General features: G+C 54.1%; 1 protein-coding gene and 1 long non-coding RNA gene across 6 annotated transcripts in view; one reads left to right on the plus strand and one right to left on the minus strand.

Moving 5' to 3' along the window:
* The window catches only part of CDC42BPB (CDC42 binding protein kinase beta), a 117,082-nt gene extending 101,967 nt beyond the window's left edge, over window positions 1-15,115 (plus strand). For 2 of the 3 annotated variants that reach the window (XM_045560183.1, XM_045560172.1), the window contains 11 exons: window positions 125-206; window positions 1,291-1,507; window positions 1,843-1,905; window positions 3,159-3,755; window positions 6,768-6,865; window positions 6,959-7,043; window positions 7,170-7,287; window positions 7,400-7,517; window positions 8,080-8,185; window positions 8,324-8,394; window positions 13,717-15,115. In XM_045560183.1, coding sequence (XP_045416139.1) covers window positions 125-206; window positions 1,291-1,507; window positions 1,843-1,905; window positions 3,159-3,755; window positions 6,768-6,865; window positions 6,959-7,043; window positions 7,170-7,287; window positions 7,400-7,517; window positions 8,080-8,185; window positions 8,324-8,394; window positions 13,717-13,848 — 1,687 coding nt within the window. In that variant the 3' untranslated portion in view covers window positions 13,849-15,115. Of the gene's footprint in view, window positions 1-124; window positions 207-1,290; window positions 1,508-1,842; window positions 1,906-3,158; window positions 3,756-6,767; window positions 6,866-6,958; window positions 7,045-7,169; window positions 7,288-7,399; window positions 7,518-8,079; window positions 8,186-8,323; window positions 8,395-13,716 lie in introns of those variants that run through there. The other variant, XM_045560190.1, reaches the window with a different exon arrangement.
* Window positions 13,959-16,488, minus strand: LOC123644343. 3 transcript variants are annotated; one of them, XR_006737121.1, is made up of 4 exons: window positions 15,699-16,488; window positions 15,333-15,532; window positions 15,081-15,238; window positions 13,959-14,270 (listed from the first exon to the last, which is right to left on the minus strand). It is a non-coding gene; the product is annotated as an uncharacterized LOC123644343 (long non-coding RNA). The 3 variants fall into 3 exon arrangements; XR_006737120.1 differs by having other exon boundaries at window positions 15,333-15,549; XR_006737119.1 differs by having other exon boundaries at window positions 15,333-16,488.
* Between the last annotated feature and the right edge of the window lie 1,052 nt (window positions 16,489-17,540).

Below are 17,540 nucleotides of genomic sequence, written 5' to 3' on the forward strand. Positions count from 1 at the left end.
AAGGCAGGGCCTACTTCTGTTGTGGGGTACACATGGTGGAAGTGCCCTTCTTTGCCAGGGTTGTGACAGGACAGGGCAGCCTGTGTGTGTCCCTCCCAGTGTGGTGAATGTTTCTTTCTTACAGAGATGAAGAGTTCTCAGTGAGCTCGGTCCTGGCCTCCGATGTCATTCATGCTACACGCCGAGACATTCCATGTATATTCAGGGTATGAACTATTCTGTTTTTTCTTTTCTGTTTATCAGAGAACATTTCATTAATCATTAAAAAAAAATCACATGGTAAAATACGGTGATTTTTCTGCACATTTCATAGTGCGGCCTAGCTCTCTGCCTTCCCGGCTGGCTGAGGTCCTGGTGCATGTCCTGCCCCCCATGCACCGCCTAGCTCTGCCCCTCTTGTTGGGGAGCCGCCTCCCCTGCTGTACCCCCATCCTACACCCGACACTCCTGCCCACTTGGCCTGTGCCTGGGCTGCTCTAGCCACAGCGCACCTCCTGCTAGAAGCAGCCTGGTGGATACCACGTGGACTGCACTGGAGTCAGCGTTTCCACGTCCCTCCTCAGCACCGCTTGGCTGCGTTAGAGCGCCGCCCCCCTGCAGTAATGTTAGATACTGAGGCATTAGGAAGTTTCTGGAAGATTGTGGATCAGGGAAAGAACCCCCCAACCCCCATGGGAATTTTAATAAACACAGTAAAATTGGGGTGACTAAAAAACTAAGTCTATGAATCATTTTTTATTAAATCACATCTCTATTCAGAAACAATCTCTCGTATCCAGTATAGAAAATGGCCTCACTGTGCTCAAGGTGATGGTCACTTTGCAGCAACTGAGGCGATCCATTTCCTAATAAGTGGGTATGATTTGGTGAGAGTGTTTCTGTTTGAGGTCTTGTTTTCCCTGGACACATTCTGAGAATCTACTTTTTAATTTTAATAAGATTAAGAAACCAATTTTTTAAAATGGGCAGTTATATCTTAGTTTTGGCAAGAGCAAAATTAACTAAAATCCGACCAGGAAGGGACTTCACAGGCCTATTTTTAACTCTGCCCCCTTCCTGTTTGCTGCTAAGAGCCGCCAGGCGCAGAGCCCCGAGTGACCCTTTGCTGGGCAGGGAGGACACGGAACTGAGGTGGCAGCCCTGCCGTGGCCCTGGGACCCGAGTCCTCCGGCGCTTCCTGCACTTCGTCACCTCCAGCGCCAACGGCTCCGGCCAGGGCGCGGGCATCTGGTGTGGTTTGGTTGTCTTACGACTCTTCTGTTTTTGTCTGTTTTGTTTTCTATCGTGAAGGTGACAGCCTCTCTCTTAGGTGCACCTTCTAAGACCAGCTCACTGCTCATTCTGACAGAAAATGAGAATGAAAAGAGGAAGTGGGTTGGCATTCTAGAAGGACTCCAGTCCATCCTGCATAAAAACCGACTGAGGAATCAGGTCGTGCATGTTCCACAGGAAGCCTACGACAGCTCGCTGCCCCTCATCAAGGCTGTCCTGACAGCCGCCATCGTGGGTACGTCCCTGAAAAACAGCAATTCAAATGGTGCCGTGATGTCCGCTGGGAACGTTCGAACAGATTCAGACCACGGTTGTGTTGTGCGTTCGAATTTGTAGGAAGTTTCTCTGCACATTTCAAGCAGCAGGACCCACCCTTGCCAGGCCCCCCGTGTATTCCCAAATCCACAGATTCTCAATTCCTGTAGTCAGCCCTGTGGAACCCACATGTACAAAAAGTTGTGTTTAGTTGAAAAAGATCCATATATCAGTGGCCCTCGTGGTTTGAACCCGTTGTTGGAAGGTGGACTGTGCTGATTTTGTGTCCGTTGTTCTTGCCCCACCCCCGCACAGACGGAGACAGGATTGCGGTTGGCTTAGAAGAAGGGCTCTACGTCATAGAAGTCACCCGAGATGGTGAGTGAGCCGGGGTGCGGTTTCCACCTGGGGCAGCTCAGGTCCAGCCTGGCCGCTGCCGGCGGACACAGAGTCAGCAGCAGGAACTTGTGAGGGTGACCATGAGATTCACTTAATGTGTGAATTGAGTCACCGTGTCCTAGAACACAAGGCAGACAGCTGAGAAAATACCATGCGAAGCCACGGTCGGTGCTCAGCAATGTCGATGGCACAAGTGCTAGTGTGTCAGCATGTGGCCATCACCGAATGTGTGGTGACCAGGGTTCCTCGTTACAGCCTTTGAGTGGGAGAAGAGGGCCAGGAAAAGCCCCCCAGGAGCAGGAATAGCCGCGTGATTCCCGGAGGCACCATGGCTTCACTTGAGATAGATTTAATTTAGTTCATGTCTGGACACTTCACTCTTTCCAGTGAGGAAAGGCGGATGTATCCGTGCACTGCCCCACCTTACAGCCCCGAGTCCGGGAATGCAAACATCGGGAGACTAGAACTGGCCCTGGGCCCTGGGCAGGGTCTCCGGGACACACCCCTGGGGATAAGGTGATGTTTCGTGTGAGCGGTGGGCCCTTCCCAGCGAGCCTGGGCGCCTCCACGCACACAGTGCTGTGAGCAACAAGGCCGAGCCCGCAAGAGGGTGTGGCTGCAGCCGGATTGTTTAGTCCTTCTCGGTCCACACCAAGGGCTCTGGCTCAGGGAGCCCAGAGAGGCGATCCTAAGCAGTTAGAGTACTGGGGTAAGTTGGGCCATGTGGGGGCGGGGTGCTTTCAGAGAGTTTGACTGAGGATGCCCAGCAAGGTCCGAGGTGACTCTGTTCCCCACATGCAACCCGAGAGTGTTTTGGTCCAAGGATGAGCTGGAACAAGGTCCAGGTCCAGCCCACGGGCCACGCAGTGCGTGGGGATGACATCCAGCCCAGGCGGAAGCATTTCCCAACTAGAGCCCTGGTCCGTGAGGGGGTGTGTGAGTCCAAGCAGATGCAGGCTGAGGCGCATCAGAGCGGAGACCCCTGGGGTCTCCGGAGTGAGAGCCCGTGTGAGGCCGGCGCCCGCCGCACGCGTGCGTGCGTGCGTGCGTGTGTGTGTGTGTGTGTGTGTGTGTGTGTGTTAGAGCGGCCTCTCCAGGGAGCCGCCAGGCGCTGCCGTGCAGGTGAGAACGGACTCGTGCTGACCACAGTGGGAGGGCGCCGAGGAGGGTGCAGGGGCATTGGGGCGGGTCCCGAGCTGCACTGAGACACTGACGTGCCTGTCCTGCTGCAGTGATTGTCCGCGCTGCTGACTGCAAGAAGGTGTACCAGATCGAGCTCGTTCCCAAAGAGAAAATCATAGTCCTCCTCTGTGGCCGGAGCCACCACGTCCATCTCTGTCCGTGGTCGTCCTTTGACGGAGCGGAAGGCAACTTTGATATCAAGCTTCCGGAAACAAAAGGCTGCCAGCTCATTGCAACAGCAACGCTGAAGAAGAGCTCTGCAACCTGCTTATTTGTCGCCGTGAAGCGGCTGATCCTTTGCTACGAGATCCAGAGAACTAAACCTTTCCACAGAAAGTTCAATGAAATTGTGGCCCCTGGAAACGTCCAGTGGATGGCCGTGTTCAAGGACAAGCTCTGTGTTGGCTACCCTTCTGGGTTCTCTCTGTTGAGCATCCAGGGAGATGGGCAGTCTCTAAACCTGGTAAATCCCAATGACCCCTCGCTTACGTTCCTCTCACAACAGTCTTTTGATGCCCTTTGTGCTGTGGAGCTCAAAAGTGAGGAGTACCTGCTTTGCTTCAGCCACATGGGATTGTACGTGGACCCGCAAGGCCGGAGGTCACGCACGCAGGAGCTCATGTGGCCTGCGGCTCCTGTCGCCTGTAGTATGTATATGTTTTCTGTTGCATATCCCTGTTGCTGCTTCCCACATCCATAGTCGGCATGTGTCCTATTTTGCTTCGGTTCGTCTTCCGGTCCCCTTAGTCAAGTAGGCACAGGAGTGTCGGGAACCCTGGGCTCCACGGTTTTCCGTGGCAGAACGTGGGTCCAGACCAGCAGTGGGTGGGCGGCAGGTGGCCATAGGCGTCCCCTGGTGAGCAAGCTGCCCGCTGCCCTGTGCTCCTGTTCCCAGCTCACGGGGCTCATCCTTCGAGGGATCCCTCAGCAGAAGACCCCAACAGTGGGCACAGACCCCTGGGCAGAAGGGCTAGGTGAATGGGCACAGGGACATGGCGTTTCCTCTTTTTTTAAAAGGCCTTCATCATGCTAACACGTCAACTTACGCAGTGATAAAACAAGCCGAAGCTTTTTGATGGCCAGAAACAATTCAACTCTGGTGTCTAGGCTTCAGTCCCCCTTGGGACAAGTGTTGTTTTTTGAGAGTGGTGGGAGCTGTTCTGGAAAACAGTTGGGCTAATTTGCTTAGTTGAGGTGACTGTGTGTGAGTGGTGGCCCTGACGCGCGCCCTGGCTCGCTTGGGGCATCACAGAGGCCTGAGAGCTTGGGGAGCTGGACGGGCTTGATGGGCAGGTACTTCCTGCCCAGCCTGATCTCAGGAACCCTTAAACGTTGAGGTCCTTCTGTACGATACGTTGGAGTAGCCTGCACCTTCGCATCAGCAGGTCAAGAGAGAGCAGAGACCCACGTCAGACCGGAGGGCACACGTTGATTCTGAAATGGCAGCAGATGGGGGTTACAGGGCTGGGAGGTGGGACATCATCATTCTCCTTAATTACCTAAAGCTAAAACTTTTGGTCTGCCTCAGTGCCGGCCTGGCCAAGCTGGTGGCACACCTGGGGCATCGGGACCAGACACCCAGGCTGTGAGGGGAGCCACCAGCTTCAGCTTGCAGGGCCTTGCTGCAGTGTCCTGGCTCTGTCCCTGCACAGCCAAGGCCACTGGTGTGGCGCATGTACAGGCAGGTGGGGTCGCACTGAGGCCGGGGGTGCGTGCAGGAAAAGGGCCAGTCTGCTGCCTCCGCACCCCTCATCCTGGCCTCTTCCCCGCCACACCCTCCCTCTTTGTGGGCAGCCAGCACAGGGGTCAAAACCACATAGGATTCCTGCTTGTTGGGTCTTTTCCTCTAGCACTTCTAAGTTTTTGCAGAGTTTAATGTCAAAAAGGACCCAGGTCACTGCGATGTTTTTATAATCCTGGCCACGTGTGACCAGCATGGACGCCTGATGTTCTTGCGTTCTCCACCTTGGAGGGTCTCGTTTTTTCTCTCCCTCTGGGCTCAGTGCAGACACCAGGTCAATTTTAGAGCTGGGAAGAAATAATTAAAGAACCTTTATCATGGAGAACTGCGTGTCCAGAGCCCGTGGTTAGCACTTTGTGTGGCCTCACCTGCCCTCCTCTCCCTTAGGGCAGGTGGCATCAGCCTCTTCTAGAAGAGGAGACTGAGGGTTCCAGAGCTCGTGGGACCTGCACAAGTCACACGTCACGTCCGTCAGACTCCAAAGCCACATTCTTTCCACTACAATCCTGTCTTCTCAGTTGAACTTTTTCTTCAGACTGGACACCTCAGTTTATTGCTTTATCCACAAATTAGAATTCTTCCTGGTTCTTTGCAAATGAAGTGCCACATATTCTGAAAGTAAGGGGGGCTTCCCCCAGAAGTCCCCTCTGTGTGGAGAATGGTCCTCTGAACGTTAATTCAGGGTCCACTTTTGCGTGTGGCACTCAAGGAGGGTGTTTAAAGTGCCACTTCTGAGGCAGTTTGGTGACCAGTTCTAGCATCTTTTGTTTACTTCCCAAGCAGTTTTGTTTTTTGTATTCAAAAAAAAAAAAAAAGAAGGACTGATTATGTAGCCTGTTTGGAATCTGTAATAGAAACATAGCAGAAGTTTTTAAAAACTGCATCTTCAGCTAGTGAGTATGACATGAAACAGATTAACTTTGGCACCTGAGATTAGAAGCGCCAGGAACGAGAGCTAAGCTGGGGCGCTCTGGGACCTCGCGGCCCTCCAGCTCTGCGTTCCCCCAAGCAGATGCCTGGGAACCGCGCCAGGGTGAGGCTGCATGTGTGCCACGATGTGTGTGACGACAGCGTGCCATGTGTGGCAGAGGGCTGGGGGAGGTGGGGACACTGCTCCTTTCTGGCCGGCAGATAGTGCAGCTGTGCTCCTACTGCTGTGCTAAATGTGGGGAATGTCCCCTTAAACTCCATGTGCCAAGTGGGCCGACAGTCCTTGGTTTCACACCTCAGGCACTAGAGTGACTTCTGTCGTGTCCTGACAGAGACCACTACTCAGAGCAGCGGGGACGAGGAAAGTGGCGCGAACCACAGGGCTCCCTGAGGGAAAGCGACTCTCACTTGCATGTGGGTTCAGACCAGCCTGAGAGAGGCTGCCCGCCTGGTTCTTGAAGGACCTTGTCATGCAGAGAAGTCCAGCGGCCTTACATGGTGCGGGGCTGGCGGGATGACTGCCCGGAGCGCAGCGGTGGTTCCTGCGTGGAGGTTTTAAATACCTGCCTTCTTGGCATCTGTCACGGAAGGAATTAGCCTCAGAATGCTGAGCAGTCAGCCCATACCTGCATTTCAAATGTGTCGAGCCTGAATTACTATCCTTTTTCAATAATCATGTCTTGTTCAAAAGAGCTAAATGGAAGGGCAGACTTCTAAGAGCCTCCTTCACCATCTGTACCGTGGTATTTAAATTGTTACTTGGAGTGATGAGGCAGGTGGACATCTGAGTGTGTGTGTGTGGCTCTGAAATGACCTCCCGTGCGGAAGGAACCTGAAGCGATGCGTGGCCCAGGTGAGGGTGACCGGGTAAGGGCCGTGCTGCCTCCTCTGCACTCTCTCAGTCCCCAGGTGTGGCCCTCAGGACTGGCGGCAGGTGAGTTCTGGGCGCCCGCCTGGCTGCTCACCCGTTCCGCTCCGTCTGCGCTAGGTTGCAGCCCCTCCCACGTCACCGTGTACAGCGAGTATGGCGTCGACGTCTTCGACGTGCGCACCATGGAGTGGGTGCAGACCATCGGCCTGCGGAGGGTAAGGCAGTCCCCACACCCTCCTCGCTGCGGGCAGGTCCTCCTGCTCTGCCCCAGGGCACGCGCTCACCTCCTGCCTCTGGTTCCCATGCAGATAAGGCCGCTGAACTCTGAAGGCACCCTCAACCTCCTCAGCTGCGAGCCTCCGCGCCTCATCTACTTCAAGAGCAAGTTCTCGGGTAGGCCTTTCTCGGCAGGCGGGAGTGGAGGGAGGACAGCCTTTCAGATGGCCACACGTGGCCGTTGTCGCAGGTGCAGCGGCCCGCGCGGCTGCCGCAGTCACTGCACTGTCCCTCCTTGCGCAGGAGCCATCCTCAACGTGCCAGACACTTCTGACAACAGCAAGAAGCAGATGCTTCGAACCAGAAGCAAAAGGCGATTTGTCTTCAAGGTTCCGGAGGAGGAGAGATTGCAGCAGCGACGGTAGGGGCCGGAGCCCACAGGGCCAGCTCTGCCTGGCGCTGGCAGGGGGTGGATTAGAGCCAAGAGGATTTTCACATATTCATGAATCTCAAACATATTTCTTTTTCCCCAGAGAGATGCTTAGAGACCCAGAATTGAGATCCAAGATGATATCCAACCCCACCAACTTCAACCACGTGGCTCACATGGGCCCGGGCGATGGGATGCAGGTGCTCATGGACCTGCCTCTGGTGCGTTCCGGGGCCAGGGCGGGGGGCAGGTGGGTGGGGGGCTCCATCCCCTCCTCGCCGGAGCCCCTGAGTCTGTGCAGACTTCCCCACGGCGGGGCCCGCGGAGGCCGTCGGGTCCTCGGCACTCGGCTCTGACCTGGAGCGTCTGTCACACGATCCTGTTCAGCAGAAACTCTGTCCAACAGCATTTCCCTCCTCAGGAGGCCTTGTGGGCATCAGCCCCTGTGCCCCTCCTGGGCACTGTGACACTACAGGTGTCTGTTAGTGTCTGTCACCATCCCCGCCTGTTAGTGTTTCATAAGGGAATTAGCTGTCGGATGATAATATCTAAGTAACACCATAGTATGAGCAAGTAACGTACTTTTTCTTTTTTAGTTAAGAAAGTGTATTTTCTGTAGGATCTGACTTGGCCCAGAGTTGCCAATTCTTAGTTCCAAACTGGCCTGAGGCCCTTGTCCAGAGAGCCCTCGTGGCCCCAGTTTGCTCCTTGAGCGCTGGGGCCACGACTCTGCTGGGGCCCCTCCTGGCGCCCGAGTGCTGACCCGCTGCTCTCTCTGCGCAGAGCGCCGCGGCCCCCTCGCAGGAGGAAAGGCCCGGCCCGGCTCCCTCCGGCCTGTCCCGGCAGCCTCCGTCCAGGAACAAGCCCTACGTCTCGTGGCCCTCGTCAGGTACCAAGGAAGCGCAGCTCTTGCAGCTGGGGCCGGCTGGGGAGGTCCCGGGGTGGGGAGGCTGGATGGTGGGACCCCAGGCTTTCAATTCCGTTCTGGATTTTTTCCCCCTGAGATAAAGCTGTTCTGGTTCTGTAGGTGGATCGGAGCCCGGGGTGACCGTGCCTCTGAGAAGTATGTCTGATCCCGACCAGGACTTTGACAAAGAGGTAAGACTTGCCCAAGCGCCTGCAGGGTCTGTGTGCGGAGAAAGGTGCCCTGTCTCCCAGGGAGCAGCCCGGGCTCAGCGGGCTGAGCCTGTACTGCAGGAGGAAAGGCAGCCTGGTGCCAGGCCTCCCACTCACTCCTTCAGGGCTGTGCTCAGGGGTGAGGGTGAAGTGGGGGGAGGGTGGAGACTCTTCTCCAGCCCAGCCTGAGCCACAGGCTCTGCCAGACCCAGGAGAGGCAGCTCGAGCCAGTGCTGGGCCACCTCCCGGGCCGGGCTCCCTCGAGGTACTGGTCTCACCTTCCCTCCTGTCCCCAGCCACTGCTGCCCCGAGCTGCTGAGAGCACCATCTCCTTCAGGGGTCCTGACTGGGGTGGGGGCTGTCACACTGCCCCACCAGGCACAAAAGCTTTCCACCCACCCAGCTTGCCCTGCAGCTACCTCCCGGTCTTCCCTGTGGACTTGATTAGACTTAAATGTGACGGGGTGGTTGCTTTGGTCGGGAGGGCCTTCCACGCTGGCCTCTGCTCTCCCCGTCCTTTTGGGATGGCCGCTTGGCATCAGGGTGTGGGGGCCAATTCAGGGCCCAGACCCTGGTCCTGCTGGCAGCGTCCTCACACACTGAGGCCCCGCGCTCTGTGCCTTAGTCTCCCTGCGTGCGGGGGGTGGGAGTGCAGACGGACGAGGTGGGGAACGGCCGGCGCTGGGGCCGAGGAAGCAGCTCCCGCGTGTCCTGCCCTCGGTGCTTGGGGCGGGGGGAGGCGGGGCGGGGGGGCTCTGCCTCAGCTTTCGCTGCTCAGCTGACAGCAGCTCCACCCCACGCAGCCTGGCCCTGCCGTGGTCGGCGTTTCGTCCTCTGTGACGTCCACCTTCTCGCCACCGTCTGCCTTGCCCTGGGTGCTTGGTGGGGGCTCTTGATGAACTGTGCTCATGATCAGGTGCAAATACTGTTCCCAGTATCACTAATGTTTTAATTTTAAGGTCTTTTTGTCACATGAAATTTGTAATTTTCCCACAGCCCATTTGGTGTTTTTCAATTAAGGTAACAAATGTTCTCTGAGTCTCTTCCAAAGCTTTGCAGGGTTTTCTCTTCTGTCTGTCACTCCATCTTGAAAGTGCGTGTGCGTGTGTGAAAGACCAGGGTGGTGTGTGTGCACCCGTGCGCTGCCTCTCGGGGCACTGGCCGGGCCTGGGGAGCGCAGGCCCTGTGCTCCTGCCTGGGTCTCCACGGAGACTGCGTCACCTGGCTCAGGAGGTGTTTTCCTCTCCTAGCTTGGAAGAGTTTCCAGTAAGGGTGGGTGACGGATACTGATCAGATGCTTTTTTAGCATTTTCCAAAGAGATCTTCACGGGTTTTTCCTACCACTTGCTGATGTCATGAGTCATTGTAGTAGATTTCCTTGCATCCTTAGAATAAATCCTACTTGGTCAGAAAGTGTTATTTTTATTATTTTAAGAGACATGGTCTTGCTCTGTCTCCCAGGCTGGAGTGCAGTGGCACAATCATAGTTACTGCAGCCTCCACCTCCTGGGCTCAAGCAATCCTCCTGCCTCAGCCTCCCAAAGTTCTGGGACTGCAGGCATGCGCCACCATGCCCGGCTATGAAGTGCTACTCTTTTGGTCCACTGGTAGATTGGTGGATTCTGTTTGTGAGCCTGTTGCTTACAGGTTTCATGTCTGTGCTTATCAGTAAACCTGACCTGTGCCTTTCTTTTTTCTGTGCTGTCTTTGGCCAGCTTTGTTTTCAGGGGCTTTGCCAGCTCAAGCTCTGAGTTAAGAAGTTTGTGTCTCTGAGTTGCCATAACACAGGAATTTTATCTCTTTGAAGGTTTCATGCACTTCCCTTTAAAACTACCTGCAGCTGGGGCCAGTGTGGTGGCTCACGCCTGTAATCCTAGCACTCTGTGAGGCTGAGGCAGGAAGATTGCTTGAGGTCAGGAGTCCGAGACCAGCCTGAGCAAGAGTGAGACCCCCATCTCTAAAAATAGAAAAAATTACCTGGGCATGTGGCGCATGCCTGTAGTCCCAGCTACTCGGGAGACTGAGGCAGTAGGATCGCTTAAGCCCAGGAGTTTGAGGTTGCTGTGAGCTAGGCTGACACCACGGCACTCTAGCCTGGGCAACAGAGTGAGACTCTGTCTCAAAAAAAAAAACAAAAAACACCTGCCTGCAATTGGTAGCTTTTAGAGGTTGGTCCCCTGCCCCCTTATTTTACTTTTTTTCCCCTCAACTATTTTGAAAAATTTCAAGCCTCCACAAAAGTTGCAAGAGTAATAGTGTAAATAACCCATATGTGACTCAACTAACTCATTTTGCCCTGTTTAACGTTTCTGGAAGGACCAGTTGAAAGTGAGTTGCAACATCAGGGCACCTGGTGGGACCTCTGGGGGAGGGCCTCTTCCCCGGCCACAGGGCCACACCCAGCAGAGTTACGCTGGTCCTGCACTGCCTTCCCAGGGACTGCTCCTATGTCCCCCAGCGGGCCCATCGATGCCAAGGGCATGAGTAAATGCATGTAAGCATGTGCGCACACGCACACACTCACACACACACTCTTCCTGTTCTCTCACGTAACCACAGTACAGCTGCATGTTGATAATCTGCATATTCCAGTTTTTTCAGTTGTCCCAATAATGTCCTTTATAGCACATCTTTTTCTGGCACGAGCCCCAGTCCATGGTCACACCTTGCATGTGGCTGCCCTTCACTTTGGAGCAGGCGCTCAGCCTGCCTCTCACCCCACAGTAGCGTGTTTGTAGCGAGCTCTTCCACTATCTTACAGGGGGCCCCTCGGTTCCCGGTTTGTCCGAGGGTCAGACTGTGTCCCAGGCTGCAGCACCACTCAGAGGACTTGGTGGCCCTCGGGGTGCTGCATCCTGAGGCACACAGTTCCTGTGTCCTCTGCACTGACCTTGTTCCTTCTTTAAACTTCAGTGAAATTCATAAAACATGAAGTAGCCATTTTAAAGGGACCAACTCAGTGGCATTTGGTACATTCATAGTGTTGTACAGTCAATACTCCTGTCGCATTGGGAATGTTCCCATGGTGCCAGAGCAAGCCCCCACCCTTGCAGCTCTTCTCCATCCGCCTCTCAGCCTGTGGGGCCGCCCGGGTTCTGTTTGTGGATTCCCGTTCTGGACATTTCACAGAAATGCAGTGAGGCGCCTTTTGCATATAAATGGGTATTTGGCCTTATTGTCTGGCTTCTTTCACTTTGCGTGTTTTTGAGGTTCTCCCTTGTAGCATTTGTCAGTGCTTCACTTTTATTGGTGAATAGTATTCCGTTGTTTGGCCAGACCAGTTTGTGTTCCCATCTCCCACTGATGAACATGGGGGCTACTTCCATCTTTTGCTGCTGTGAACAAACGTGTGTATGCATTTGTTTAAGTACCTGTTTTCACTACTGTTGAATATACACCTAGGAGTGGAATTGCTGGGTTTATATAGTAATTCTATGTTTAACTTCTTGAGGTACTGCCAAACTGTTTTCTACTGGGCTGTACCAGTTTACATTCCCACTGGCAATGTCTGAGGGTTCTAATTCTTCCACATCCTCACCAATATGTGTTATTTTCCTTTTTTTTCTTCTTCTTTTTCCTAATAGTCATACTAGTGGGTATGAAGTGGTACCTGATTGTGGTTTTGATTTGCATTTCCCTAATGACTAATCACATTGAACATCTTTTCATGTGATTCTTGGTCATTCCTGTAGCCTCTTTGGAGAAACCCCTTTACCTAATTTTAATTGGCTTGTCTTTTTGTGGTTGACTTGTAAGAGTTTCTTATTCATTCTGAATACTAAGCCCTTATCAGATACATGATTTGCAGATATTTTCTCCCATTCTATAGAATGCCATTTCACATTCTTGATAATGTCCTTTGATGTATAAAAATTTGTAAGTTTGTCTTTTTGTTGTTGCTCATGCTTTTGGTGTCGTATCTAAGAATCCATTGCCAAATCCAAGGTGATGAAGATTTACTCCTGTTTTCATCTAAGAGTTTGTGGTTTTAGCTCTTATATTTAGGTCATTGACCCATTTTGAGATAATTTTTCCATATGGTGTGAGATAGGGGTCCAACTTCATTCTTCTGCATATGGACATCCAGCACCATTTGCTAAAAAGTCCGTTCTTTCCCCCATTGGATGGTTTTGGCACCCTTGTTGAGAATCAGTTGGCCACAGGTGTATAGATTTATTTCTGAACTTCCCATTCTATTCCATTGGTCTGTATGTCTCTCCTCATGGCAGATCCACACTGTTACGTAGTCCATTTCAAAGTAGTGTGTTTGGGGAGTGTGGGTCCTTCAACTTTTTCTTTTTTAATATTGTTTTGACTATTCAGGACCCCTTGCAATTCCATATGAATTTGAGGATTCACTTTTCCATTTCTGCCAAAAAAGCCATTTCAGTAGAGATTGCATTGAATCTGTAGATCACTTTGGGGAGTAATGCCATCTTAACAATATTAAGCCTTCCACTCCATGAATATTTGATGTGTTTCCATTTATTTAGGCCTTATTAAATTTTTTTCAGCAGCATTTTGCAGTTTATAGTGTGCAAATTTTTCACTTCCTTGGTTAAAATTATTTCTAGCTATTTCATTCTTTTGGATACTGTTGTAAATGGAATTATTTTTCTGTTTGTTTTTCAGATTATTCATTGCTGGTATATAGAAACACAACTGGTTTTTGTGTATTGATCATGTACCCTACAACTTTGCTGAATTTTTTAGTAGTTTCTAATGAATTCTTTGGGATTTCCTAGGTATAGAATCATGTCATCTGCAAATAGAGATAGTTTTACTTCTTTTCTTTTTACTTGTTTTTCTTGCCTAATTGCTCTGGCTAGAACTTCTAGTGCCATGTTGAGTAGCAGCAGTGAAAGTGGATGTCCTTGTCTCATTCCTGATCTTAGGGGGAAAGCTTTGTCTCACCATTGAGTATGAAGTTAGCTGTGCATTTTTCATTAAATGTCCTTTATTGTGTTGAGGAAGTTCCGCTCTAGTACTAGTGTCTTGCTCATGAGTGTCATGTTTGTGACTTTGGACCACCTGGTTGCAGGCTGTATGGTTTCTTCACTGCACAGTTGCCCTTTCTCTTTTGTAGTTACAATTGCTAGGTCATTTGTGAGTACAGTTAGACATTAGTTTGTGATTCTCACCAACAAGCTTGAGGAACAGCTGTATAAAATGTGTGTTCTCATTACAAGAAAGGAAAAGAGCAGTTGGTGCGTCTGTCCCTGAGCAGACATTTGCCTGTGGCCGGGCACATGTGGCTGCTTGGCCCAGGCAGTTGGTGTTCATGCTGCCCCCTTTGTTTAACAGCCTGATTCGGATTCCACCAAACACTCAACTCCATCGAACAGCTCCAACCCCAGCGGCCCGCCGAGCCCCAACTCCCCCCACAGGAGCCAGCTGCCCCTTGAAGGCCTGGAGCAGCCCACCTGCGACGCCTGAAGCCGCCTGCCCACCACCATGGGGCCACGGAGCTGGGGACGGCCTCCAACGTCAGTGCCAAGACTGAGCTGACCCTCCAGTGTTGTCCAAGGAAATGTAGAATCCATTTGTAGATACGAAGATGAAGAAAAATCTTTATTATAATAATGATCAGTTTTATGCCGCATTGTTCGTGGCAGTTAGATCAGATCCATTCGTCTGCACAGCTGTGAGGTGACACTACTCCATTTGCACATGAAGGACCGCCACACAGCCCGTCTCCCACCCCTACCATCCCGGCGCCAGCTCCCTCCGCAGAAACCCGTTAGAACGTGGCCTGCTTAGGAAGCAGACAGCTCGGGACGTGGCCTCAGTGAGTAGTCTTTCCGTTTCCTGGGACCTCAGGAAAGGAGCGGGAGGGTTGCGTATCTTTCCCAGTGTCACTAGAATTTTGTAGAGGAAAGTGGAGGTTAGTTTGTGGCCTTTTTACTCATGTAGCCATTGCATAGTCAGCTGTAGAAGTCCTGCTGACACCTCAGTGTGGACAGAGGCCTGGGACCAATGACACCCCACGTCCCCGAGTGTTAGTTCATTCTGGGTCACAGCCATGAAGTGTCACCAGTATCTACTACTGTGAAGTCAGCTGTGCTGTTTTCCACTCACTTCCATGGCGTCTGCCTCCTGCCACACAACTAGCAAGTGTCCTGGTACAGGCAGGCCCCGTGGCCCGCTGGGCTGAGGGGGCCAGAGCCGCAGGGTGCTACGCAGCAGGCACTGGGACGCCCACCCCGCCCCACCCAGCCCCGCCCCTGCATGGAGCCCCAGTGATTAGTAGCCCATTTGGATCATGTAGAATCACCCGGCACACTCCTGCACAGTGGCCCCGGCCACGGCGTGGTGACACCCTGCGAGTGTATTTAACCTCACCCTTCCTTGTATGTGTTGAGTGATCGGGTCTGTGGCCCTGTCTATTAAAGGCTTGTGATTAACTGTGGCAGCAGATACAGCTTGTCCTCAGCTCAGGGCCGGTTTCCTGCCCTTCACTGGTCGACTGCTTGGCAAGGCTGTTCGGGACACGCACTTCCCCAAGTCGGCACTGAGCGACCTGGCACTACCCGGCACCTCTGCCCGCCCCCGCCCTCCTGGGCCGTCTGCCGGGCGGGCACCTGCTGGGGGTTCTGGTTTTTACTTTTTTAATGTAAGTCTGAGTCTTTGTAATTATTGAATCGTGAGAACATTTTTGAATAATTTACCTGTCAATAAAGCAGACGACGACAGTTTTAAAGTTCTCCGTGGTTTGGATGTGATGATAGGTCTGAGCGTGTCCAGGCTCCCCAGAAGTGCCCCGAGGTGGAAATTCCTTCTCCCAAACCAGAGTGCCGCCCGTCTGCAAGCCGTTCTTGGTGACTCCCTGCGAGGGCGCGCAGAAAGCTGCTGGCGTCCGTGAGGCAGGAGCAGCCCCCAGAGCCGAGGCCCTCCACCCCAAGGGTCCCCAGTGGTGACACCTGTGCCCTGTCAGGCTGGGTCAGGCGCGGGCTGCAGGGACGGGCAGTCTGGCGGGGTGCTTCTGCTGGGTTTCCAGGTCCCACTGAGAGGCCTCAGCTGAGGCCAAGTAGTAGCCAAGGAGTTCGAATTTCAGCCTGGGAGCAGGGGAGCCCGCACGGGCATCGGCAGGGCGGCCCTGGGTTGGATGGTGGCGACCTGCCTGTGGCCCAGGGCAGCCTGAGGGTCCCACTCGGGAGCTGCCCAGCAGGCTCACCTGTCCGCGTCCACACACACTGGCCCCTGCAGCAGCCTGAAGGGCCAGGCCAGGGGCCAGGGTGGGAGATCACACTGGGGCGGGGCATGCCGGTGGGCGCATCTGAGCTTACCCAAATTATGTGGGGAGTTGGGTCCTGCTTGCCTCTCTGAGACCTCTAGTTAGTCCTTGGCCAGGTGAGGGACACGCAGCACCTGTCAAAGAGGCGGCGCAAGGAGAGAGCAGTGGCAGGGGGCTGCCTGGGACCCTGCAGCTCTGTGCCACTCAGTACAGCCTGTGTCTGCTGACAACAAGCAGCTCCCACGGAAGCACGGAGCTTCCTCACTCAGCCCACTTGGACGGTCACCCAGGATCCAGTGGAGGGGCCTTCTCACTGGGGCCTGGTGACCACTGCCAGGGAGTGAGCGTGGCAAACCCATTCCCGGTGCCTGGGCAAGTCTGGCCTCACAGCTGACTTCCCAAGGGACAGCCTGCCGTCCTCCCACCTGCCCTCCAAAATGGGACTGCGGGGTGGGCGCAGCGGTGGCCACACAGGCACAGAGGGAGCCTTCCAGAGACGCTTCACTGAACGACAGCAACTGAAAAAACTGAAAACTGCGCCTCAGTGAGTGTTGGGTGGGTAGTGGCGCTTCGGGGTCAGAGAGGCTTAGCTCCCAGCTCCCCCGCCTGGCGTCACAGCCAGCAGTGACTGCTAAGTGCTGTGCTGGGTCTCAACTAGCACGCAAGTGTCAGCCACTTTTTAAATACGAACTTTTAGCTCTTGGAATAAAAAAATGAATGAATTGTGGCATTCACACAATGGAATGCTGTATAACAGCAGTTCCCTACCTTTCTGGCACCAGGGACTGGTTTCATGGAAGACAAATTTTCCACAGATGGGGGCAGGGGGTGTGGTGGGGGGGGTGATTCAAGCACATCACGTTTACTGTGCAGTCAGTCCTGTCTGCTAATGACGATCGTATTTGCAGCTGCTCCCCAGCGCCGGCATCACCGCCGCAGCTCCACCCCGCATCATCAGGCATTAGATTCTCATGGGGAGCTGCGACCTGGACCCCTCGCACATGCGGTGTACAGCAGGGTTCGCGCTGGGTGAGAATCTAGCGCCGCTGATCTGACAGATGGGGGAGCTCACGCGGCGACGCAGCGAGGGGGAGCGGCTGTGAATACAGGCAAAGCGTCGCACACTCACCCACCGCTCACCTCCTGCTGGGCAGCCTGGTTCCTAACAGGCCACAGACCGTACCTGTCCACGACCCAGGGTTTGGGGACCACAGCCCTACAGCATCAAGTGACAAATCCAGCTGCACCTGAGTGAGCACCACAGACGTGGCCATGGAGAGCGCAGAGCCCTGATCCTGCTCAGGGGAAGCCTCAGTGGCTGGATGAGTCCCCCAGTCAGGAACTCCCAAGCCGGGGCCGGGCCGCGACTTGGACCAGTGATGTGTCAGAGCCAGATGCTGGTTACACAGAAGTCCACGCTGTGCACGTGGGCTTCGTGCCCTTGTCTGTGTCAGCACAGTGGCACACACGCACACGCAGTGTGACTCCAGTACAGTCTGCCTTCCCCTGTGGCCTGCGAAGTGCCAGGTGGGTGTCCTGGCTCCAGGGCACTCGGTGCTCGCACCCAGGCCCTGGGTCAGAGCCACCTCAGAGGCGAAGCGCAACGCCTGGCCTTGCAGTGACAGACACCCAACACCTAGGTGCCATGGGCTGCCCGCCCAACAGGACCCACCTGACATGTTCCATGCACTGTTGCGCGCAGCCCTGTCCCCATGCGTCTTGGTGCCCCCACAGAGGGGACAGGCCCTCCCTGTCCCTCCAGAATGCTGCCCAAGGCTGTCCTTGTCCACCTGGCGGGTCCTCTCCCTGGCCTAGCTCAGTGGGGCCTGGGCCCGAGCAGCTTGGCACCACGGTGAAGGGGTAGGGGACAGCCCACCTCTCTCCGCCCTGCCGT

This window comes from Lemur catta, chromosome 1 (genome assembly GCF_020740605.2).
Source record: "Lemur catta isolate mLemCat1 chromosome 1, mLemCat1.pri, whole genome shotgun sequence".
Lineage (NCBI taxonomy): Eukaryota > Metazoa > Chordata > Mammalia > Primates > Lemuridae > Lemur > Lemur catta.